This window comes from Carassius auratus, unplaced genomic scaffold (assembly GCF_003368295.1).
Source record: "Carassius auratus strain Wakin unplaced genomic scaffold, ASM336829v1 scaf_tig00029621, whole genome shotgun sequence".
Lineage (NCBI taxonomy): Eukaryota > Metazoa > Chordata > Actinopteri > Cypriniformes > Cyprinidae > Carassius > Carassius auratus.
In genome coordinates this window covers 28,925-55,565 of record NW_020525782.1, presented here as the reverse complement: position 1 = coordinate 55,565, position 26,641 = coordinate 28,925, and the positions used below count along the sequence as shown (strand labels likewise).

At 36.4% G+C, this 26,641-nt stretch overlaps 1 protein-coding gene across 3 annotated transcripts in view; it reads left to right on the top strand.

Moving 5' to 3' along the window:
* The first annotated feature begins 420 nt into the window (after positions 1-420).
* Positions 421-26,641, top strand: part of LOC113079870 (replication protein A 70 kDa DNA-binding subunit-like) — a 36,801-nt gene continuing 10,580 nt past the window's right edge. For 2 of the 3 annotated variants that reach the window (XR_003281770.1, XM_026252091.1), the window contains exons 1-15: positions 421-501; positions 886-964; positions 1,417-1,525; positions 2,191-2,279; positions 2,447-2,518; positions 3,585-3,711; positions 3,825-3,927; positions 4,001-4,069; positions 4,174-4,366; positions 4,938-5,074; positions 5,769-5,917; positions 18,490-18,622; positions 22,498-22,674; positions 23,302-23,409; positions 23,693-23,779. Coding sequence is in view for 2 of the 3 variants with exons in the window: in XM_026252091.1 (XP_026107876.1) it covers positions 934-964; positions 1,417-1,525; positions 2,191-2,279; positions 2,447-2,518; positions 3,585-3,711; positions 3,825-3,927; positions 4,001-4,069; positions 4,174-4,366; positions 4,938-5,074; positions 5,769-5,917; positions 18,490-18,622; positions 22,498-22,674; positions 23,302-23,409; positions 23,693-23,779 (1,584 nt within the window). In the remaining variant the exon portion in view is untranslated. Of the gene's footprint in view, positions 502-885; positions 965-1,416; positions 1,526-2,190; positions 2,280-2,446; positions 2,519-2,891; positions 2,975-3,584; positions 3,712-3,824; positions 3,928-4,000; positions 4,070-4,173; positions 4,367-4,937; positions 5,075-5,768; positions 5,918-18,489; positions 18,623-22,497; positions 22,675-23,301; positions 23,410-23,692; positions 23,780-26,641 lie in introns of those variants that run through there. The other variant, XM_026252093.1, reaches the window with a different exon arrangement.

Here is a 26,641-nt window from a genome sequence, read left to right as displayed (position 1 = left end):
TTTCAATGTTTTACAAACATAAGCTTGCTAAGTTAGCCAACAAGTTTTTCATCCGCACTAACTTTATGACAGTGAAATCAAATCATTGGTTTTAATGTATCATAGCATTTTCCATGATTGCATGATTTAACTGTGACTAAGTTAAATGGATTTAATACAATTTTACTTGCTAATACATCGTAGTACAAATGCAAATGTTGTAGTCCGTTCAGAGTGAACTCATTGTAACGTTAGCTATAATTAACACCCATCCACTGATTTGAACTGTATAAGAAGTCAGAGTCAGAGTCTTTGTAGATGGCAGATTGTTCATGTGACTAAGTCGTCTTTTTTTTCGTCTGTTTTGAGTGTGGGTGAAATAACGCAAATATCTGAATGTAATAATATTCATACTTTGATTTATATGATAATGTTTGAAAAAAAAATTGATGGTGTTTTTCTTTTTCTTTTCAGTCCCTGACAAAAGGAATTGAAGTCAGCAGCCCTGTTCTGCAGTGTGTGGTAACTGTCAGATTACTTTCACATTGTTTACAAATGAATCAGATTATTTTGTTACCACGTTTTTATAAAATAGTGATGTCAAAGAGGATATTGAGACATTAATGCCATAATCAGATTTCATGATTTCTCAGGGAAATAAAATAGTAATGTTCCATTTATATTGTAACTTACTATATTTGTAATATTTCAGTAGGCGTAAAAGGAAACTTTTAGGAGTATCTGACTGTTTTGTTTCTCATTTTTTTATTAAACATATAATTTTTGTATCTATTTAATATTTAGTTAACTTGCTCGTTCTCTTTGCTTCTGTTTCTTTGTTTGGTTAAAGAAACAGGCTTTTATTTATAAGCTAGTCAACTTTATTCTGTTGAATATCCTTTCCAGAACATTCGTAAGATTGATGGGGGAAATGGCCTGTCCCGGTTCCGTCTCATGATGAGTGATGGGCTACACACCATGTCCTGTAAGTTGGATTCGTTTTTTTTTTCTTTTTTCGTTTTTGATCAATTTAGTTTGATGTGTCTGTCCTTTAAATCAAGTGTAATTTTAATGCTCACGATGTTGTTTTGGACTTGTTCTGTTAAATTGTTTTGCAAAACAGCTGTTACTTTAGTTCAGATGTGGAACTTTATGGATCACCCCCAAAGCCGTATATTTTTCTGCAAAATTTTTGTTAGGTACACACATAAATGTCTATGTTAGGTGCTTATGTCTTTGAAAGCTGGTGGTGGGATAATTCGGACAAGGAGTTTCTTTAAAGTCAGGAGTGAGTGATGTGTATGGTCATTAGCCATTATGATCTAATGTTTTCTCATCAGTGGGATGCAAACCCCAGCTATTCTATAAAAATGCAAAAAACTTGGCACAATGTATTTTTCATTTTTAAGTGTTTTCTATTTTCCCCCTTGCATCCAGCATTCATGCTCTCCACACAGCTCAATCCCATGGCTGAGCAAAACCAGGTGGCCTCTAACTGTGTGTGTATGCTGAAAAGAAGCGTCACTAATGTTCTCAAAGACGGACGGTAAGCATTAGTCTCAGTTAACAGTTAACTCAGTTGCTGTTAGGATGTTTGTGTGATTTCGTGGTTCTGCTTTATGTAGTGTTTTTATTTTATTTATATATATATATATATATATATATATATATATATAAGCATCTTATATTTACCAATTCCACAATTATTTAAAAATTAAGAAAATACAGTAATCATTAATATTATTGAAAATAATTATTGAAATTTAAAATGACTTTTTTTCCGTTGTTTTCTAAATTTTAATTTATTGTGTTTGCAAAGCTGAATTTTCAGTAGCCAACTACTGCAGGCTTTGGTGTTACATGATCCTTCAGAAATAATTTTAATATAATGATTTGGTGCTCAAGAAGAATTGTGAACTATCGATGATGAAAACACATAACATTTTAATATTTTTTTTCTCCATGATTTTTTTGCCGAATAGGAAATTTGAAAGAACAGTGTTTTTGTTAAATAGAAAACTTCATTATATATATATGTATATCTTAGTAAATTATAAATGTATCTGCTGTCGCTTTGGATCAGTTTAATGCATCCTTACTGAATTAATGTATTGATTTATTAAAAAAATTCTACTGACCTCAAACCTTTTAACAATAGCACATGTGTATTAATGCGTATTATCAAGTTTTGGTGTTTGATGTTGTACACAGACGTGTGGTAGTTATACTGGACATGGACGTGATTAAGTCTGCTGACCAGATGGCAGGAAAAATTGGAGACCCGACTCCTTATGTGGAGGGTGAGAGTACCTTTCAAATGTCAAATTTTATGAAAACTTACATTAGTTATGCTCATATTAAAACATTTTACATTTTGTTGTTAGCATTGAGGTTCTACTATTTTAGTCACCTTGTCTAGAGGTATGTAAATACATTTATCCAGTTTTATCAAATATTTGTGCCACAGGCCAGTCAAACCCGCAACAGAATGCAGCTCCGGCTCCTGTACGTCCAGTTCAGCCTAAGAATGGAAGTGATGGTATGGAAATAAACAAAAATGTTTATAAACAAAAATGTTTTCCGTTTTTATTATAGATGTGCGTACAAATCTTAAATATGTACATATTAGTTATAAAGACATGTTCCTGAGCTGAAATGCAGTAGTTATATTATGACATTCTGAATTGTGAACTGATTGCATTTTAGATTATAAACATTACATGATTACTAAAATAATTAAAATATATTAGTTGAAAATCTGAGACATATTCGAGATGCTTTTTAAAGTGCTGACAAATAAAATTTCTGAAAAAATGTAAGACCATAAGCCTTAAATGAAAAGCTGATTGTAACTATGGCGACTGATTTGAAAACTAACCATGGACCAACGGCTTTTAGGTGAACTGATAAATGAGTTATTAAATCAAACAACTTTTTTCTCCACTTTACTATTTGCTGGAAATGTTTCAAACTTGAAGTAGAAGAGCGGTAGAAGGTAGGAATCATATTGCAGCTGGTGTGCAGTTCCTTTAGTTAACGTGCATGTGAATGACTATTAATATCATGACTAATAATAGACGGTTACTTGCACTTGTCAGGGATTCGATCTGACTCAAAAGTATTAAACTTAAATGTGTAACTTGTCCTGTGCGGTATATAGTGAATGTAAAACCATGTGATTTGTTGAGGAGGGATATAATATTACTTCACTATGGAGTATATAAATATAGTTTTGTAGTGGAAACACGTGGCCACCTTGTGTTAGTTGGTGTGAAAAATCATGATCTGCTTCGATTAGAAAGTCTTAATTTCATTCTTTTTAAAATGCAGATACCCCTTTTTGTTATCCAAAAGCATTTAAAGATGTTTTAATTATGTATTTTGAGCACAGAGTCTAATCTTCTTTGAAGTTTTAACGTCAGTGTAGATTCACAAGCTGTATTCGACAGCCGTTTTAATTCACACTTTCAGGATTGTCACATAAGATTGTTTCAGAAGTGTTGTGGCATTACAGTCAGTCATTATTTCGAAATGTGCTCTAGGTGTCAGTGACGATGTCTACCTTATTATAGTTCTTTACAGTGATGTGTGGTTTTCTCTTCTAGCCTCATTAGGTTCAATGAACAGACCTTCTGCTCAGAGCTTTGGGAAAAAGCCCATGGCTGCCCCCAACACTCCTGGAGGCAGCTCTAAAGTCGTTCCCATCGCCAGCCTCAATCCATACCAGTCAAAGTCAGTCTAAATCTCACATCCCTGAATATTTCTCTTTCCAGTCCAGTTGACTGTTGCATGTCACATAACACACTCTGTGGTCATAATTAATAAGAGTGTGTTGTTTTTTTCAGATGGACTGTTAGAGCCAGAGTCACCAACAAGAGTGCCATCCGCACATGGAGTAACTCCAGAGGGGATGGGAAGCTCTTCTCCATGGAGCTTGTGGATGAAAGTGTAAGCATTCATTAGCAGTGATCAGATTAGAAACTAGAAAGGGTAGTAACTTCTTTCTTTTTGTTTATTATAGGGGGAGATCAGAGCAACTGGATTTAATAACGAGGTGGACAAATTCTACTCGCTCATCGAACAGGGAAAGGTAAGGTCTACTAATGTTCTCGTCTAATATGGTGTGTAAGGAGGGCTACACAAATTCTTAGAATGTGTTGATATCATAACCTGATTAATCTCTCTTGTCCTCAGGTCTACTACATCTCAAAAGGCACCCTGAAAATTGCCAACAAACAGTTCTCTACGCTTAAGAATGACTATGAGATGACTTTAAATGGTGAGACAACCATCACCCCTTGCGAGGACAGCCATGATGTACCCATGGTGCAGTGTGACTTTGTTCCCATTGGTGACCTGGAGTCCCGGGAGAAAGACGCCATCGTAGGTGAGCGTATTCCCTGTTCTGTACAATTGGCATCATCAGTAACCAGCATTTTAATAATTAACTGCGATGGAGACAGTGGCACGGCTCTGTGTAACAAATGTGTTGAGACCCAGGAGGTTGAGGTAATTATAACATTGATGATGAATGCAATATTAATAATGCTTATGACAGTAATGGCCTGTGGTGCAGATTGACTTTGTGTCCCTGTCGGGTTCTAGCAGAAACAGAGGAGAAAGATGCTGTCACTGGTAGAATGAAGAGTCAATAAGCATGCCTGTAATTATGGTAATGGCAGTCGGAGCACGCCGAGGTGCAGCAAGCGTATTTCTTATCCGAGATTTGAGTCAGGTGCTGGCAGTGATTTGTGAAACGCTCCTAATGGCAGCTAAATGATTCATAACGCCGTCTGATATGAGCGGATTAAGATGGTGCGCTGTAATGGAGCATTGATGGGTGTTGTGGAATTACATTCTGGATGAGTGGTATAGGGTAGTCATCCCAAACCTATTTACTGTTGGTAAATTGGGGGGAGTAGCAGTGTTGTAAACCTGCCCGGCATGTGTGTTTGCAGATGTGATTGCAGTGTGTAAAAACACAGAGGATGTGACGCGCATCATGACCAAGAACAGTCGTGAGGTTTCGAAGAGGAACATCCAACTGATGGACATGTCCGGCAGAATCATCCAGCTCACCATGTGGGGTAGTGAGGTACGTAACTGATTACATCAATCTTTTTTCATTTTATATGATCCAGTTCAAAATAAATTGATATTGTAAAATTAGTCCATATTGTCATAATTGTAATAAAACTTAAGAGTATTGTTATTTTTTGTGGATCAAGAAGTTTCACATTAGAAATCATCCAATGCTTTTTCTGTTTACATTTTTAGGCAGAACAACTGTACTTTTTTCTCTTCCTTTGTTAAACAACAAGTTCAAAAGAACAGTGCTTTTTAAAATGGAAATCTTTTGTAACAAATGTCTTTGCTGTTAATTTTAATCAATTTTATGCAAGCTTTCTGAATAAAAGTATTAGTTTCTTAATACTTCTTGTAAAAGAAAATATAAAAAGAAATTATGGACTCCAAACATTTGTGTATCACGGTTGATTGGATTCATCATGCAAACATTCTGATCTTGTACCAGATGATGTTTTTGTCCAGCACTGGGAGAAACATCCCTCTCCCATTACAGCTGCCAGATGTCTGCTTCTGTGTGGCATGTCAGCCATTCTTATCTAATCTGGATTTGACACAAAAGACCAAATGCATAAAAGAACAATTAGATGGAAAATACTTAGATCCTTTGCACTAGTGCTTGCAAGAAAAATGTCACACTGTTGGAGTAGTATGTGCAATTGTTCAGTGCTTGGCTATTTCTCTTTCCCTCCCTCACTCTTTAGGCAGAGACATTTGATGGCAGTGGGCAGCCTATCTTGGCCATTAAGGGAGCAAGATTGTCTGACTTTGGTGGGCGTTCTCTCTCTACTCTCTACAGCAGCACCGTCATGATCAACCCTGACATTCCCGAGGCATACAAACTGCGGGGATGGTGAGTGATTTTTTCTCTCGGTTTCAGAGACAATACGCTGCATCTGTTGTTAAGTGTTTGTCCTAGATGAAACAGATGCGTTCTGATGCGCTCCTGTTTTTATTTCTCCACTTGTGAGAATTGGGATGAGCAGAGAGTAGACACTAAAATGCACACTCTAGAACTCCGAGAGGGTGAGCATGCTCATGCCTTTGATATCAAGATTAGCTCTATCAGCGGTGCTCTGGTGGGCTTTGCATTCAGGCTGATATAGAAATGCAAATTATGGCTAATCCCCTGCCAAGATGTTTAGTTTCCCTTAGTGGACTCGTGTGACCTGGTTCCTTTCAGAACAGAAATGTTTATTTCTGCTCTGGGGATATGAAACAAGGAAGATGGGGAAATGATGGCACTGAATGCCTTGAGAGATGGTGCTGTTCTGAATACTTGCATACAAGGTAGCTGAGCTTAGTATATGATTACTGCCGGTGTTTCTAGAGCACAGACGTGTGCTGTCTTAATCCTCATAGATTCTTTTTGGCTACTGAAGGAATTGAAAAACTGTTATGACTCATTTAATGTTTTCTTCTGCCGCCTTGCCAATTTAGGTGTGTTGGGACTGCCAAATGCATAATTATGAAGCTTAAAATATCTTGGATAGACCTGTCACAGTTATTACTAGAGCCCGACCGATATATCGGCCGGCCGATATTATCGGCCGATATGAGCTAATTGCATTTAAATCGGCATCGGCGTTTATAACGGCCGATGGAACATGAGAAACGGAGTCTCATGCTTCACTCATGTTATGAGTGTTGCATAGTTTGCCCACCAGAGGGCGGTCTGCAACTCCAGAGATTCACTACAGAAATTCACCACAGAAGAAAGCGATCAGCCACCCAGGTGAGTCTGTCGTTCCTCATGTGAAATGATTGTAGATTTAGTTCATACAATGTATATAAAAACGGTGTGGTAATTCTAGCTAACGGTCCTATCATCACTTCTAAATATTCTGCAACATCACTTAGAGCCGCTAATGCATTGCTATATAAGATTAGCCACAAAGCTAATACCATGTTTATCAGTGGAAGAGCGCGAACGTTAATAAGAGGTCAAACTATAACGTTAGCATTTAACTTATTCTTATTCTATTGCGGTGCGTTTCCCACATAATGACCGCGTAATGGGCCTTTCACACAGGACGGGGTATGCACGGTGCTTGCCCGCTGGGTTTAGCGTTGCCCTTCAGATACAACGCGATTTGCGGCTGCGCTATGGCGTTGGCGGAGTTTTAAAAACTTTTAGCGGGAGCTCTTTCATAGTCTGTTGTTCCTCCTTTCGGTCAGCAGCAAACATGTATCTGTCCCGTTGTAAGAAGCGAGCGATAGCGCTAGTCCTGTTGATGAGAATTAAGAGAGAAGCAAGGAAGAAGAGGCTACCCTCAGGTCCAGAGCACAATTTGGTGAATTCAGGCTGGTTACGTTACTCTAACGCTAATATAGCTTCATTTTTAGCAGGCCCCTTAAATGCTTGCTATTAACTTGTTTGAAGGTGGTTCTTCTCAAAATTGACAGCGGTGTGTTCATGGCACTAACGTTAACCATTCAACTTCGAATTGATTCCGTAATCTTCCGGTAACATTAGGCTAACTTTACGTTCGCCAGCGCATAACGATGTTTTGATTCAGACTGCACAAAGAGAAGAGGAGAATATATACGGGTCCGTTGTGAATGTGTCTGTGAGAGCAAATATAGTGTAGTTACAGTAACTACAGTAGGTGCGTCAGAAATGATTAAACCAGAGGGGACATGTAACTAAATGTGAGCTGAACAAGCGCTTTTTTTTTTTTTTTTTACATATCGTTTCAAAGCAGCTTTACAGACATAACAGGGAAATGTTGAAATAATATAGTTAAATATAAGTAGGTAATACCTATTGCTTGACAAATAAAAAAATATATATGTATATTTTTCTCATTTTTGCCTATGTAGGAGATCCCTGTTTATTATTATTATAATTCTAATGATGACACGAGTAATGATACATGGTGATATTATTAATACACATGCTTATTCTTTCTCTGTCTCTCTTTCTGCCCTACAGATGGCTGAAAAAGGTGAATGCTGTAGCAGCAAAGTGTGGGACTACTTCTGCAAATACTTTAACTTTAGTATTATAATTTATTTACATTACACACACAGACTGTTAAAACCAGCTTCAACTGGAAGAAAGTAAAAGTGTTAAATGTTTAAAACCAGACTGTTTTTTGATCATTAAAAAATATATACTTTTGATGTGCAATTGTTTAGTCATTGAGACTGTAATCTAAGGCTTTTTTTTTTTTTTTTTACATCCCTTCTGGAAAATGGTTTATACAGCCCACATACATAGAACAGGCAGATATTTTGCTATTGAATGTTGTGTAAGTGCAGTTTATAGGAAATGGGTCTAATATCCAGTTTATTTTCAAAATCAAAATATCGGCTTATAAATCGTCTCTTTTCCAGTTAATATCGGCATCGGCATCGGCCCCCAAAAATCCATATCGGTCGGGCTCTAGTTATTACATAATCAGCAGCTTGCGATTATTTGAGAAAACAACAGTCATTGTACGCTTTCAGTTGCAAAGTGTTTAATAATGCATTTTCCCATTGCAGTAGAGTATTATATGAATTTGTTAGCTGAACAGGAATCATCATCATAGTACATACATTTTGCATTATAAACTAAATTTTCTACTATTTCATAAGAAAATAATAGTACTGAGTACTGAGGTGCACCACTAAAACTTTATATAGGCTATTCATATAAAAATTTAATTGTGGAGCAGTTCCACATGCCAATAGAACATATATTTCACTTCTGTCCAGTTTAATAATTGTTTACATTTTCTTTTTTTGCCAAATTCACTTGGAATATTTCTTTAATTGTTTATGTATTAGACTATAAAGTGATGTACACACATAACTGCATGCATAACTACATAATTGCATTTACTGAATGGCATTCAATTGTTTTTTGAAAAGGCATTTTGATGTGTGTTTGTTTTTCTACTGTTGTTTCAACCCCAGCGTTCTTTAAATTTTAATAAAATCATACAGGTTTAATTGGAATGAAATGAGGATGAGTAAATGACCATTTTAATTTGAGTGTACTATCCTTTTAAATGGTTCATGTGCTACTCATGAAGTCTTGCTCAGCCTTCAACCTCACTAAACCCTGTTTGTTACAGTGCCACTCTGACTAATCCTTCCTCCCTACCTGTTAACAATCCATACTCACCACCTAGCAGCCCACTTGGCCGAAGCCATCCACGAGTGTCTCTCTTCATTTTCCCTGCAGGTTTCAATCAATTCCTCTCTGTGTGCTCCATTTATTTACCTCCCAGTAACATAGACCCCCAGCCTTGAAGGGAAATAATATGAAAGCTGTGCATAACAGAGTTGAAATACACTTTTTTTTTTTTTTTTGCACATTTTGACAAGCGATTAAAATCTCCGTTTCACCAGCCTCAAGTCTGCAAGTTTGAGAGGGTAATTATTTTGGGGGGATCTGAAGTCTTCATTTACATAATGAGGGTAGTGGAATGTGACTGAGCACAGTGGGGTGAGGTAGTGGAGAGGAAGTGATAGTCACAGCAGCTTTCTTTATAGTCCCAGAGTGCCAGCTCAAAGCATCTGGTTTCTATGCATGGCTGTACATAGGGCTTGGACCGGCATATTTCCTTGCATTTTGAGGGGCTAAAAATGCTCTTTGTCAGCGATGTTTCAAAACTTCAGTTTTGCTGATCCAGTCGTAGGTAAGTTCAACCACTTAGTCTCTGGACTCACGTCTGTCCTCTGCTCACTTGGAGAGCCAGAGATAATGAGCTTTCAAATCATGGGCCAATACGCAGTGCATGGCCTCTTGGCCAGCGTTCTGAAGGTCCAGCGGGCCACTGTGGAATTGATAGGTGCCCTTCAATTAGTAGAGCTGCAGTAAGCGCTGTTTTGAAGTTGAACCTAGAGGTGTTGTTGAGGTCTGCAGCATGAGGATACTCATTCAGCCACTTGACACACTGTGCCAGTTTTCTACTTCTGAGACCTCTTCAAGTTGTAACTTTATTTTACTGCTGTTGTAGCAATCCATTTTTCTGAAAAAAAGTGGTTAAAAATAATGTTGTAGATCAAAGTGCTTTTTTAAAGTCCATAAATGGTATTATTAATGTTTTACGGCCACTTGTGGATAAACAAACTATTACTTTACTAAATGAATATAAAATGGAAAAGATGAATGCACTTTTGGAAGTTGTAAGGGAAATATCATTTTCTGTGGTCGAATGTGATGTTCTTGTTCATGATGAAATTTTGTTTTGCTGTAATTAATTTATAGTAGGGATGTCAAATTTCGATTATTTCCATGATCGATCGTCGTTTAAATTAACGATCAATTAATCGATTAATCGTTAACCATAATACTGCAAAATGCGTCTATTGCAGGCACGCAGTCAGCGGTATGACAGGATGTGCAAAAGCCACACACACACACAAAACGCTTTCTCACTTGAATTAAAGAGGTTTTAGTCTGAATAAAATGCTAGTAGCAGGATTATAAAATGAATAGATGCGATTATGATCATTTGATAAAATGAAGAGAGCGCGCCATACTTTTGAGGTAATTTTACTTTGTTGACAGTTTCCAATCCCGCACGGAGAACGCTGAACGCGCCTCTTTAAATGGTTTTGTGGTGCTCGTTGTTGTATTTTAAAGCACAATTGCGATGTTTTCAACTGACATTATTGTATAAAATTATCCGAAATGTGGAGCGCGTGTGACTGCGCTGCACATTAAGTGAACTACATCGGCGCTGCTGCACCAAAACAAACACACTCCATCCCTGCTGGATTCTGTCCTAGAAAATGTCAGATTTTTAAAAATCCGGCATACAGCGCATTAGATCGTGACAGTGCCTGCGTGCAGTCGAGGATGAGCGAGCGCGGATTTGGCTAGATTTATTTGGAGGTTATTGCTCATGTCTCATTCGGCACAAATCGAAATGTTTCCATATTCGCAATGTATTTGAATGTTAAACTATTATTAATAATGTAAACTAGGCTTGTACTTAAGACGCATTCGCATATAGACGGAAAAGATGATCCTCTTCATATGAGCAAAAACGTCCTTGGCATAACAGCAGAGTGGACCGGTATACTACGGTCTATTTAAACTGAATGCTCCAGGAATGTGTTGGTCACAGCGCCTATTAATCGCTGTTTTGAATCCAGCAATTATTTATTTAGAAATGATAAGATCTGATTATGACAAGTGTGGTATAAAAGCTTTGTTTATTAGAGGAATAATAGGTTAACTGGAAAATGTTACATCGCGACCATGCATTTGGACCCCATAGTCTTCATTTACGCGGCTTTGTTCTGGTTTGCCGGTTGGTCACGAATTTCCACAAATTCAGTATATTTAGGCATTGTTTCTTTTCCTAAATCTTCATAGTCTAACCCTCTAATTTCCCAGGTTTATTTTATTATCTTTCGCTTTTAATAACTGTTTTCGCATCTCTTACTGTGGTAAACATGGGAAGGGAAATTAAAGATTTCATGAATTAAGAATTCGTTCGATTTATTAATTTGTTCCCTTATTTCACTTAAATCATGGGTTATTTAGGGAACAAAATTAATGAAACATGGACAATTGCCACATTAATAATTCGTAGGAATGAATTAACAAGTTGTAGGAATGAATAGACTACCTGTCCTGTCACTGTGTCCCGCAGCCCTGCAAAGCGCACGATATAAAACAGTTATCTGATGAAATGATTAGTAACTACATTTCTATTGCATTTAATGTTGAAGAACTTTTATGTTGTTTCTATTTTAATGTACTTTAAAGTTTAAATCACATTAAAAGCTTAATTTGTACATTGTGAATGAATGATGATGCTTTTATATATCGTCACCGTCACTCACAGCCGCTCGCACGTGTTGAGTGCGCATGAGCCGCACGCAGCCCAACATTGAATCGGTTAACCGACCATCGATAGCCTTAATCGATTGCATCTCTTATCGACAATTAATCGATCATCGATTTATCGTTGACATCCCTAATTTATAGCAAACAAGACGACTCATTGAATTTATTTTGGGAGCGATGGCTGATGAATGTATTTTTACTATAATAGTATAGTATTGACCAAGTTCAGAAGGTGTCATGTGGAATAACCATGTTTCAATATGAACATTTCATGTTGATTCAATGGATTTATTGCATTTTGGGGAAAAAAAAACATTTTATTAAATATTTTAAAATTAAAATCCAGATTTTGAATGTTACTATAACCTTTCATCTTGCCTTTCTTGGTAAAGAAAACATTTTTACTCCAATTAATCAAAATGGATTTATAGAAATTTTTGAACCAAACTCTTCAAATATTCTTTTGAAAAACATTTATTTTATATAATCCAGATGCTGCTTCTGTTTGATACTTTATACAAAGGAAGAGCTTTTGACTAAGCAATTTGTCTCTGAAGTTTTTTGATCGTCAATAAGCACTCGTTTATCAGCCCCTCTACTCAAACCATCTGTCATATAAATATTTTTGCTTAAAAAAAAAAACTTATTCAGTTGCATATCCTGATATACTTGAAAATTCTTTAAATGATATGTCAAAAGTGTGAATACAGTACTATGTTCACTTAAATGACAATGTGCATATTTGATCTGTTAAGATGTAGGATTAAACCTTGAAGTCTGTTCCTCGTGGAGTTGAACATGTTGGGGCACACACTTTGTCTGCCATTTTAAAGTTAGTCCAATTAATCACATTGATTAAGGATCCTTCGTTCTCACGGTCCAGAGCTCAGTATTAGGGATGTTCATTTTAACTGACCGCTAAGAATTTTGACCGACTAATACATCAGTTAAACAGTTGAAAAAGTCATTTATTTTCAATAATTTTATAAAAAAAAATGTAAGGTTTGCTGCATAATTAAAATGCACTATATAAAAAAAAAACATAAGTTGCGTAAAATAAGTCACATATTTTATTTAATTCAAAAATAGGCTTAATGCCAACTAGAAATGTTTACACATTAAAATAATCACTGTAAACATAGCTAGGCTATTTTGGTTGCCCTCACTCCACAATTAATCCTTTCAATTAACTATTTAGAAAAGAACAAGAATTAAAAATAGGGCTTTAACAAGTTATAGCAATATAAACAAGCAAAAATGAATTAATTTAGGGTAAAATGAAACCGAAACCAACGTTGGGTTGGTCATTCGACACGCAATCAAATGTTTCCGTATTCGCAATGTATTTGAATGCCAAATTATTACTTATGTAGCCTTCACTCACGTTCCAATATCCACGCAAAAACATAATGTTTTACACAACGGCTGTACGGGGATAACGCATTTTACTACATATTTACTTTTTTTTTTTTTCATATGTTTGACTGACTATTTTATCATGATAATGAACAGGCTGCATGTCAAGGTAGCAAAGTTTAACATGCGCTCATGCGACGCCAGAGTAACTTGAATTTTTTCCTTCTAATAGTGGAAGCAACTACTCCTTTTAGTCATAAAGAGAATCGGAATTGAAAACGGTTTGCTTTTATTTGTGTACATTCACAATAAAAACAATTCTTTGTGCATAAAATAAGACGAAAGAAAAATAGGATGCCACTTTCTGTCATCTGGTTTCCTTTTGCGCAGTACAAAAATAAACCGAAATGGTGTTATTCGTTCATTTTCTTAATTTATGAAGTTAAAATATATTTCTTATAAAGGCCTATTTATTTGTTATATTTAGGCTTTGTATAGCCTAGCTTATGTTTTTCGCAGAAGAGCTTCAGTTGCATGATGTGATGCATGTGAATCCTCATGTTCTGTTGTTGGGTGCTTTTTGCGCATCTAAAACAAATATTATTTTTAATGGGTCACAGAGAAACTTATCCTTTCTAATTTAATTCAGTTTTAATTAAAAATGTTGTTTGTTAATAATAGGTTAACGAGTGTCTGTTAGGAAAAATGAACTGAAATGAACATCCCTACTCAGTATAGGGAGTTGTCATCACTGTGCTGCTTTACTGTCAGTATTTCTGACTTTGTGTCATTTAGTGTTGATAATGTGAGTGTTGTATTTCTTTTATAGTGCAGGTATTGAAGGAATATTTAATGCATGTTTCTCCAATTTTGTGTAATTTAAGAACCTTGGCATATCATGGAATTTTACATTTGTGTTGTCTGAGCCAAGGAAGGCATGGGCATTTAAATATGTTCTTTTAATGCTTAGTTCAAAAATATTTAATTGACAGGTAGTTGCTTCGGTTGTTTTTAGTGTAGCAGTCAGTTTACTTATTGGGCCCAAGTTTGTATAAAGTATATGAACTAACCCTTAATACTAGACAGGGGCGCTGCACAAGATCCCCCCTTGAAAATATATATTCCAGACTTTTCAAGGGCCCTCTCTTCCTTTGGGGCCCTGGTAATCAGTACTGGTTTTACCCCCACTCCGACGCCCCTGATACTAGATAATAGATCTCAGCGTTTTGATGCAAGTCTTCTTTTGTCCAATAGATGGCGTCAGAGATTAAGACCACTCCTGCAGAGTGGACCGCATACTCAATCAGACACGCCTTCCATCTTTCTTTCTCACCCTTCCACTCTCGCCCGGTTCATTATCATTCTTTCTCGTTCGCCGATCCACTCTTACTTATAGGTTGCCAATTACTTTGACTGGCTCATTTTGGACCGTCTTCTCCGAGGCAGTGGAACCTCTCCTGCCTCCACCCCATCTGTCAGACCCTTCAAACCATGATGTGGAATAAAGCAACACACACCCAGGAGTCTGTCTGTGCTTGCACTCCCTGTACTTACGCTAGATGTCTCCATCAAACTCAATTTGAGACATTAAACAAGGGTCACTTGTTTCAGTGACTCTGTTTTGTTTAAATATATTTTTTGGGGGGCTATCCACTTGGCTCACACATGAGCAGAGTTCCCCTTGGGGAACACTTTACAGTACTTTACAGTGAGCTTCAAGAGAACATTTGCTGCCATGCTGTTTCCAAGTCAAAGGAATTGTTGACCCAAAAATGAAAATGTTATTGTTTACTCACCCCCATATCATTCCAGCCCAGTGTTGTTTTCTTCTGTGAAACACAAAAGGAGATCTTAGGCAGAATGTCTAAGCTTTCCATATAACAGAAGAGGATTTATACTGCCAAGCTCTATGAAAGCACTCTGTTAGACTGGTGTGTTTATTTTCTAGGTTTTCTGAAGCCATACTGTAGCATTGTGTGAGAAACAAACTGAAACTTAAGTAGTTTTATAATGATAACTTAAATATCACGTTTTCAATTTAAAATATGACTTTTATGCTATACCACTCTGAACTTTTAACTCATGAAGTTTTTTTTGTCTGTAATCAGTTCCTGAAATGTAACTGACCACAGAGTTACAGCAGTAGAGAAGAAATCTGTCAATTAAGACTCCGTTTCATTGTGTTTCTTAAATGCATCATATGGCTTTAAAAGACTTAATTATATATATATATATATATATATATATATATATATATTAGGGCTGGGCAAGTTAACGCGTTTTTATCGCGTTAACGCATTAATTAATTAACGCCGACAATTAGTTTATCGCGCGTTAACGTACTTTTTATTTTGAAAGTCCGTTACTCACTGCGTTTCAATACACATAGCTAGACTGTAATAAAACAAGGGAATACAACACAAACCATGGGTCACAGGAGGGGTGGGATGTTTATCAGTAGGCTACTGGCTGCTTGGGATGAGTTAGCGCGCAAAACAGAAAATCATGTCCAGAGTCGAATTCCATCTGGTTGGAATGTCTTGTATAAGCGACTCCTTCTTTTGTCCAAGTTCAATTTGTTTTTGTTCTAATTCTGCAGCACTCGCTGCACTGTGCTTAAAATGGCCCACAACCTTTCTGCATTTGGCCAGGACGTTGTGAAACGCGCTGTTATGCAGAGATACTATGACAGAACGCTGGAGACTGTGCGCGACGCAGGGGACGTGTTCAAATGGCAGATGTCTTGCAGCAGCGATCATATTTCTTGCACTATCTGTGCTAAGTGTGCTGACTTTATTTGAAATGCCCCACTGCTGTGCAACATGAATAAAATGTTTAGCGCATGTTTCAGCAAAATGTCTCTCTTTATCATCTGAAAATGTGAACCTTGTGTGTCTTAGCAACTGGCTAGGTGCAGATGAGTAAGTAAATGTAAAGTTGGAACAATGGATAAATGAAGTTAATTTTGTCCACTCAACCTGCATCACTGAAAGATTTTTTTTTTTTTTTTTGGACTGAGATTCTTAGTCTCTTAAAGGAGATTGATGTTGTTGCTCGGAAGGGGCCAGTTAAAATGTTATGATCCAGGTTCTGGACAATTTTTTTTTTTTTTTTTTTTTTTTACAAACTAAACAAAACTTTAATGTTTTATTTAATAAAACATTAATGTTTTAATGTTTTATTTATATGTTAATGTTATATTTAATTTGATTACATTAATGTTTAAGTTAAGATTTACAAGAAATGTTAACTGCTACTAACTTTTAACTGCTGTAAAAAAGCACTTTATTTTGTTTAAAGATTTGACAAACAACATTTTATTGCACTTTTATTCATACAGCAGAATTTTGAAAGAATAAAATTACACATACACTACTTTTGATTTCATTATTGAATTTTGCGCATGCTGCGATTAATCGTGATTAATCGCAGAAAATAATGCGATTAATCGCGATTAAAATATTTAATCGTTGCCCAGCACTTATATATATATATATATAAAAAGATTGAATAGCTGCCTAACATATATTGCTACACAGAAGGATATTATTTTGTAAAGACATGGATGTGAATAAATAACATTTTTATTTTTGGCTAAATTATACATATTTATGACATGCATTGTATATTAATGTTGGTTCTAATCAGCGAGTTAAAAGGGATAGTTCACAAAAAAATGAAAATCCTGTCATTAATTACTTGCCCCCGTGTCATTCCAAACCCGTAAAGCCGTTGTTCATCTTCGGAACACAAATTAAAATAATTTTGGAAATCTGGGAGTTTTCTGTCTCTCCATAGACCGCAAGTGAATTACCATGGTCAAGGACCAGAAAGGTAGTAATGGACATCGATAAAATAGTCCATGTGTCATCAGTGGTTTAACCAGTTTGGAATGACATGAGGGTGAGAAATGACAGAATTTTTATTTTGGGGTGAACTTACCCTTTAACGATCTACATCTCTTAGTTTAAGGACCTAGTTATACCATAATGACACTTTGTTTAAATATAGTATATTGACACATCATTTTTTAAAAACGCAATCATTTTTCAAAGCTACAGAGAAAAGGCACTCAACCAAGACTTATTAATAACATCTCTTCATAGGCTCTTAATTTTCTTGCCTCTTACTATTCCTGTCACAAGTATTTCTTGTCCTCTGACATGTGGCAGTCCGTTCAGTGCTCAATCTCGCTGCTTTCCTCTTGTTGTCTGCTCTGCTCAGTTCAGGCACACTGCACTGAGCGCCAGCCTGTCACTCCACTGCTCTAAAGCACATGCCATTTCCAATTTGCTCCTCTGGTGTTCATTCTGCCTTCCTCAATGGCACCGGCCGTCATCCATACATTCAGGCTTAGTCAGCCAATTACCTCACACCATCAAGTCTTGGCCATGTGAAGCAGTTGTTTTATTCTGCGGCATTGTTTTTTTTTTATGACTCATTCACAAGGTTCACAATTAGTTTCTTGCTTTATTCAAGCGTAGTATCAGTTCCTGTCACTGTCGTATGATAGCGCTTGCCTTTTCTGAATAATCCAATTTTCACTGAAGTATGCTGGGGACAAAAAAATAATGTTTTAATCAGAAGTAGGCTAAACCTTTTTTTAACGCACAACTAGTATTATATTTAGGAAGTTATTTTGGGAAGTACGCAAGTACGGTGATACAGTAAAGCAGCTGAAAACTAAGGTAGAAACCATGCTTTAGAATTAAACCCATTTTTCACGTGGCAAACAGTACAAGCAGCCAGGGCCACAAGCTTGTCTTAACTTGGATATTTTCAATTAGTCGTGCCACCCAGAACGAGCCCTGAACCCTTGTATTTACCGATCCACCCCATCCTACCCCTCTGGTAACCAGGCCTACGGTCTCAAGATTATCATGCGGTATCGATTCCTCAGACACACTGCTTCATCCTAAATGAGCTTTGTTGTTTTTTTTATTCTCTCTCTCCAAACTCTGTCTTCCCAGCCACTCCGGAGCGTGAGTGAAAATGGGTTTCTGATTTCACCATTGCAGCTCTGACCCCATCTCCCTGAACCATTCCTACACTGTTGATTCGTTTCACAAGTAGCCCCCAGCGTCTCTGTGGCCACTGCTGCTGTTTTTCTCTAGCTCTCTGTCTCTGTAGATCTAGTTACGATATCAGCTACTTATCTGCCTGAACAGATGAGCTATTACCTTGCATGTAGAGATGAACAGATGTCTGACTGATTTATTCTTTGATGATTGACAGCATTAGAGGCTGACAATTTTTTGTGTATTTGTTAACAGGTATGATAAGGAAGGACATGCTATGGATGGACAGTCGATGACGGAGTTGAGAGGACCTGGTGGTGGTGGTGCAAACACAAACTGGAAGACCCTGGCGGAAGTCAAGAATGAGCACTTGGGACATGGAGACAAAGTATGTCATCCACACATTTCTTGTCTAAAAAGACAATTTTCTAAATTGGCTCTATCTAGAATAGCAGAGTTTCTAACATTAGAAAACTAAAACACTTGACTGCGCACATTCACACATTAAAAGTGCTTATAAGATTGTAGAAAATGGCAAACTTCTGTACATATGGTGAAACTGCAGCAGTGAATGATGAACTGATGATGAAAATAAGCCATAAATACTACTCTTTTTAGGAATTCATTGTCTTGTAGAGCATCACTTTATTAGGGGTTGTCATTGTCTGTTCATCTGATTAGCTGTAATAAGTCGGTCCTGCGTGACACGTGTTCTGAAACAAAAGACACAGGCATGCAGTCATTTAGCTACACTGTTACTTTTCTCTCTGCTCATTAATCACTCTATGTAATGCCCTTCCCATCTTCCCAAGGTGTGTGCTTAAACATTACTCACATTCAGCACTGGAGATAGAGAATGGAGATTAGCAGGACTCCATTTACTAAGCCTAATAATTAAGAGATTATACTGCAGATATGCTGCATAATAAATCTGACCTTGTCTGCTGTCTATTTTTGGATTTTCTGGCGTATATGTAGGAGTAGGGTTGTCATGATGCCAGTGTTTTAATGGTTAAAACCAGTACCAGAGATTAGATTATATTAATTTGCAATTAAAGATGACAATTTCAATACCATAGCAAAATAATTTAAATATGAACAGAGTATGGCATGTGGCCTTCAAGTATTTCTAAATTAAATTGCCATATTGTTATAATTATGTTAATGCTTACCTTATTGTTTGTTATAGTAATGTAATTGTACTTTTTAAATAGTACATTTAATTTATTTACTTTTCTTGTTTGGTTAAAGAGGATTTATTAAAGCATGGTTATTTTTGGGGATAATATCAAAGACAAAATGAAAGCTAAATGTCCCAGAAAAAGAGAGAAATGACAAGCTTACCAGGTGTAGCACAATAAATGAAAAAGAGAGGGGCTACAGAATGATGCCACAATAACAAATGAGTATGTGAAATATGGGAGGAATGTTTTCACATAAGTTAGAAATCAGTTATTAAAGCAGAGAGAAAACAAGACTTTATTTTCTTCTCTGTATTATACATTTCTGAAGAATGTGATTTAGACACTGGGTGTTGCGTGATACTGCTGTTGAACACTGCATCATCAGTCAAGTGTGGTTGCTAACCAAAATCGCAGCATGAAAGATATTATAATAGAGGAAGTATGTAGAATGAAATGGAATCTCACAGTCTGGTTGGGGCTTAACAACCCAGACTTTGTCTTCAGCTGATCATGTACATTGATGAATAAGCTGTCTCCGAGTTATTGAGTTATTGTCCAGAATGCTACTGAAGTAGTGCATTGGTGGTGTTAAATTGGGAAAAAAGTCTGACTGATGTGTTAGGGGTACTCTATGGACAACTGGCAAGAATGTTAACCCCATCAGAGTTTATTCTCTGATGAAATGTACTCATGCCCTCACACTGATGTCATCCTATCTGCTCTAATGGGACACAAGGTTAGGCTGCTAAAAGCTCAAAGCCAGTTGTATTTAATTAGCAACGCTCCTCGCAAAAAATGTTTGTGTCCTAGTTTTCTGTCCCATTTTACCAGGATTTAAATGTCCTGTCAAATTTATTGGAAGGGAATTTTAATATTGTTTTCTAGGCTTGGACATGTAAGGGATATTTCTGTAGTTAATGTAGAAATCTTATTCTTTTTTTATTATTATCAATTTTAAACGGATCTAATCAATAAGGAATTGTGCTTTTGGAAATCTTTTTAAAAATAATGTTTTAAAAATTCTTATCTGGTATGAAAAGCTTAAATCATTAAATCATTCAGGTTTGATTGAGTGAATGGTACTTCAGCATCTGCATTTTATCTGTCTGTGCTAAAAAAAAAAAAAAAAAAAATATGAATGAAATAAGTGACTTTACTCTGACTCTCTTGAAAAAAATTGAAAATGTCAGCCATATTGATTGGTAACTAGAAAAATATACTGCTCTGCAGGACCCATTCATCTACCAAACAAATGTGACAATAATTACATAGATATTTACTGGATTAATTATTGTATTTTAGAGAAGTGGAAATGTTTAGAGGGTTTTTTTTTGTCACTAAGTGAAATGACCATAATTTACGGGGATATTTCACTTATTGAATAGCAAGCCTTTTTTCTGTCTGCTTTCTGCCTTTGTCGTTCACATTTCCCGGGAGGCTTTTTATTTATTTGAAATGACACGGAATATCAATTCCAGCCCTTCGAGAAGTTAATTGGGGTCAAATTCTCAAAGCGAAACAACTGGGTGGTCAGCAGTAAACCTGTTAGAAGAGAAATCAATTACAGTGGTAACACGTTTTTGCCATTTGTTGTTGTTTTCATATCCCATTTCCTTAGAAAATATGGGGTTAAGACTTTGCTAGAGGCTCTGTATAGATTATGGTCCAAAGAGAGATGATAAATCCACTGCGAGCTGAATTCTCAGTCTTCAGAAAGGCAAAGTGCCCTTTTTTGCATTTCATTAAAGAGCGGTTTTACAGCAGAAATATGAATAAGGCCCTGAGTTTCTGAGGAGTGCGAGTTTCTTAAACCCATTGTAGGTCATTGCAAAAGAATCTTAGTACTTTCATCAGCACCATTATCACCAGGGTAAACGTGTGCTTGTGAGGGAAAAATTTGGTTTAACGTGTTTCTCCAGAGCCTTGTGAAGAGCAGTCATGCTCATGTCCAGCCACTGACCCCTTTTTCACCTTGTAATCCGCAATCTCCTCTGTCTGTCCTCCATCTTATTTCTTGATGTGTGATGTGTGTAAAACAATAATGTGCTCTTAGCTGACTCTTCAAGACTTTTTTTTTTATTTTTACCTCCTTTCTCTTCTCACCCTCAAACATGCAATTCTTCTGTCTGAACCCCCTCTTCCTTCTAGTTGAGGTATTTTTTCATAAAAAGGGGACATAGGACCTGAAAGTGCATTTTCAGAACACTGGTAAAAATAGTATTTAAGCTATCAGTCTGTTTTGGAATGTTTAGGACTAAATGTTGCTTTGTAAATGTATTTGTGACTTGTTTGACCCTTTTTTTCTTTTCTCGCATTAAGTTTGTTCAAGCTTATCCATTCAACCCTGTTATCAGTGCTGTTTAGATTTTAAAAAAAAATACAGATATTTAACATGCAAAAACAATTAACAAAAAAACTCTTTATGCTGTTATGTTATATAATGGTTTATTTGATATGATTCAGAAAGCAAAACATGATATCTGTGCCTCTAAGGCTTTCAGAAAAGTCATAGCAATACCAGAGAGTACCGTCTTAGCAGGAAGTGCCAACTGCACAAAATAATTCCTAGTATCGCTGTCTCCCTTTTCATCTCCAGCCCCACTGGCTGTGCACTTCCTGTCTTCCCATTGTCTCTTCTGCATACATTTAGCACAGAGCCTTTGACCTCCCCTCCAGGTGCTCTACGGCTGCTGTTTCCCTTCTGCCTTCAGCCCCTTTCAGAAGCCCTTTTAATGTTTATGCATATTCGTTTTGCATATACTACTTTTAAATTAATATAGGCAAGTTTTTTGTTTTGCCTTTTCTGCTTGGCCCATTTTGCAGGCAGGTTGTATTTTTAAACTCTATATATCATGTTATATAAGTTCTGCAGCTACAATCTAATAACTTCAGGGATTTTATACCATAGAAGTGGTAGTTAGGATGTACAGTATCAGTCAAATGTTTGGAGACAACAACACCATCTTTATTGTTGTGTAAAATAGTAATAAACTGCTACTGTGTTTAATAGAATCAGGTTTATTTTGCAGAAACAGTACTAATGTCTCCTTGTATAAAATGTTATTTCTTCTCTTCCCAGGCTGATTATTTCTCTTGCATCGCCACCATAGTCTACATCCGTAAAGAGAACTGCTTATATCAGGCCTGTCCTAGTAAAGACTGCAACAAGAAGGTGGTGGACCAGCAGAATGGCATGTACCGCTGTGAGAAATGCGACAAAGAGTTCCCTGACTTCAAATATCGTCTCATGCTCTCGGTAAGGGACTTGCCCTTGGCTCTCCTGCCCCTTCTGAAATAACACATCAAACTCCTCCAGTCAGTATTTTCTGGTTGTCCTAAAATAAATATCTCTGCCATCCCCATTTATGCTTTCTGAAAATAGTCATTTCTGAAATGACTTGGTAACAGTTTTAGTTGCTGTTTTCTTGCTCTAAAAGCATCGTTCATCTGAGGCCACTCTCTGTTTTGCAGGTTATCAGCTCAGACTGGTTTGTTAATTGTCCCTTTTTGTATTTAAATCTGCATCTGGAATTCCAGGACAGGATAGAAATGGGCAAATAAATCTTGCTGCTGGTCGGCAGCCAAAAATGTTGTAAAAATAGAAACTTACAACTCCATTTGGCTCCAGCATCCAGACATGTAGAAATGTCCATTTCTCTTGTTTTTCATCCCATCTACAGAGCACATCACTGTCTTTAACACTGGATTTGATGTGCATGGCCTCATTTTTTCCCAAGTTTTTCCAAACCAAATTTTCCCCAATTTTTCCAAACCAAATTTTAAAATTCAGTCTAGCTTGTATCCTTTGGACGTGACTTCTAGCCAACTAGGAGTGAAGGGATTGTTTTGTGCTTTTTTATGAATTGTCATTTCATTCTGGCAGGCCAACATTGCTGATTTTGGAGACAACCAATGGGTGACTTGCTTTCAGGACTGTGCCGAGACCCTCCTGGGCCAAAATGCAGGTTATCTCGGCCAACTCAAGGACTCCGTGAGTTCCTTCTTCCAGTCTGCTTCTCACTCATTCTTTTTTCTATGCTTTCCATCCGTGCGCTACATAAGTATGGCCTCAAGGATTGGCCAGCGTATTACAAAGACGTTTTGAGAAGCGGCATTGAATTGGAATTGGAGTTCTTTCTGTGGTGTGTTTATGAAATAGGCTTTTAAGCCCAAGGATCTTACTCCAAGAGGTTGATTCAATCTCACATGGAGTTTTCTTTTTCAATGTGGTGTTTGTAATCCTCTTATGTTATTGTCTTGCCTTGCTTTTACAGAACGAACCTGCATTCGATGAGATCTTTCAGCATGCAAACTTCAACACTTTTGTCTTCCGGAACCGAGCGAAGCTGGAAACCTACAATGTAAGCTCATCAGAAAATATAGATTGGTTAGATTAGATTGATTTCTTAAGGATCATGTCACATGAAAACCTGCTGAAAATTGAGCTTTGCCATCACAGGAATAAGTTACATTTCAAAATGTAGCCTTGATAGAAAACAGTAATATTGTGGAATTCTAAATTAAAATAATTTGTATTTCTAGGCAATAAATGCAGCATTGATACTCATACTTTTTTTTGTTTGTTTCAAAGAGTAATGTACATAAATACATGCAAATTATTATAGACTAGGTGTAAAATGTAACCTGTTGCATACATACTATAACAAACTACTGCATCTCTCTCCACTAAAGGGGTCTTTGGCTTGAAAAATGTTGAAGACCCCTTTCTTGTTACTTCCTAACAAATTTAGCTGAAATTGCTTACAAACCAGGGATGAAAGAATAATTTTCAAACTGTATATCACAATGTTTTTTGCACCTTTTGATGTGATTGAGGTTTATGGAAATGGGCACAGCATCTCTGGCCCCGCCTCCATCACCGTGCCGATGATAAAAAAAAAATTGCTCTGCACCTTGTTCTTTCTCTGCATGACATGCTACATGAGAGCCGTGTGAGAACCACGTTGACAGATTAGCTGTGAATATTGAGGATGTTGTTGTTTCTGTGGACCTGAAGCAAAGAACACCACCTACTTCATTTGCCTTTCTCGAACACACCTGCTGACAAACGTAATGCAAAGTACACCATCTCAGCATTTTCTTTTATCCCCTTCTTTCTCCTTGTTACGAGTTGAGATTCATGTTACTTTCTCAAAATTCAAATTAACTTAAATTTGAGTCCATTTCATATTAGCTACATATAATTTATAGCTTTAAATTGGCTAGCTTATTTTTTTAATCGAGTTAGGCATAAAGCTGTGCTGCAGTCGATCTCTGTGTAATGTGATTTTATTATTCTGCAGGGAAATTAGTATGCATCTAAAATGCTGTATCAGTATCTGAATTCCCAGCCATCATATTGCTGGAGATCGTTATATTCCAAGTTTAGATAATGAAATCAGAATACAAGGCTACAGTCAGCACTGGGGAAGGTCACCTTTAACTTTGGTGTAGGAAAATATGGATCTTCTCAGGGTTAGTTTCTTCAGGTATAGACGTGAAGAGGAGACGTTTGGAATAAACTGTTCTGAGTTTTATTCAGTTGACTAAATGGGACCTTTACTTAAATATTAGACTAAATGGAGGCCATTTCGTACGATAAAGTCAAGTCATGATTGAATAAATACAACCAAGATTTGCCTATTCATGGAAAAAAAACTTAAATGTGAGGGAATTTTGAAATTGTGATTTTGTGTATATATATATAATATCCTTAGAGTCTTAGGAATTTTATCTGTTCTGTTCATTAGTTGGAAATGTGGGGCAGATGATTAATAATGGTTAAAATGGCATTATTCATACTTTTAATTGGACATTTAAAAAAAAAAAGTATTGGGAAAAATAAATGTATGTAGAAACATACATAATTGAATCGTGTTTTAATAACTACTATAATTATTTATATTAAACCAGTTGTCTGAACATCTTTGTGTGAAACTTTTCTACACGCATATGCAAGAAGTAGTATTTAGATGTTTTCCTGCCTCCTACTCAAGATTTTTTTTCTGCAGATGATCTAATTGTAATCGAGACATAAGCAAGCTGCGGTAAGATGACGTTAAAAGAAGGTTTTCTTATTTCATAGTTATTAAATGTTAGCCAGATTGTATGCACTAATTTGCTTTATATTAGATTGCTAGATTAGATTACTGTTCATGTTTTTTTAGTACTGCTGTGTCTGTTTGTTAAAATATCTACAGGCTGTTTGGTAAGAATTTTTGAGGGTTTTGAATATGTGATAGAACAGCATTTGTCATAAACCATTACAGGCAATGAACTTTTACTTTACAACACAGTCCAGTGCTCAGAGAGCAAAACTCAAGGGTTTGCAGGTTTGTCTCTGAGAAATATGCAGTCAGTGGTTTGAGGTTGAGGTGTATTTGGTTTAAGTTTGTTGCCATCAAGGACTCTAAAGGAAGATTAAATCTGCAAATGACTAATAGAAGAAATTTGGTGGAAGATTGTGTCTTTTGCCTATCATCTGCATGCATCTTTAAGATTGTGCTAGACCTAGTTCTGTGATGCCAAAACAACATAAAATCTTAAATGCTGCTTATGCTATTTCATTTCTTTTTTTTTTTCTGTACTGTGGGTCTTAATGGGAATTATTTTATTAAAGCTTATTAATGTATGGCAGATTTACATTTAATCTGCCCTTTGTCTCTGAGGCAATATCACATTAAAAGATATTTAATGCCTGCAGTTTTGGTTAAGAAGGTTTATTTAGGGGTCATAAGAAAATACTCAGCATTCATCTAAAAATGTGAATGTCTATTAACAGGTTATTCTTGGCTTGTACCTCTACACTACTTTTTTTTCCCCCTCCCAAGATCATTCCCTGTTTATATGTACTTCAGGATTATAACTCAAAATATTGCTGCTGATTTGTGCTTAAAAATAGGAACCGTTCATATTCAAACTAAAAATATTAATTCCCCTAGGAGACCTTACAATAGTGTTGTTTTTGGTGGCCTGTTTTAATTTTAGTTTTTAGGCTAGTCTTTGTGTGAAGCTGTCATGTTATTTTATTTTTTTTATTCGTGTTACTGACGTTCATACATAATTATATTATTGTTACCTTAATAAACTCAATACCTCCATTCCAGACACTGAAGATGCTCTGATTTGAATTTACAAAATTTTACCAGCAAAACATGTAAGAATTATACACATCGGTCCCTTTCTCGGTGTCAGACTTAATTTAGTTTGTTGTCGTCTTTTTA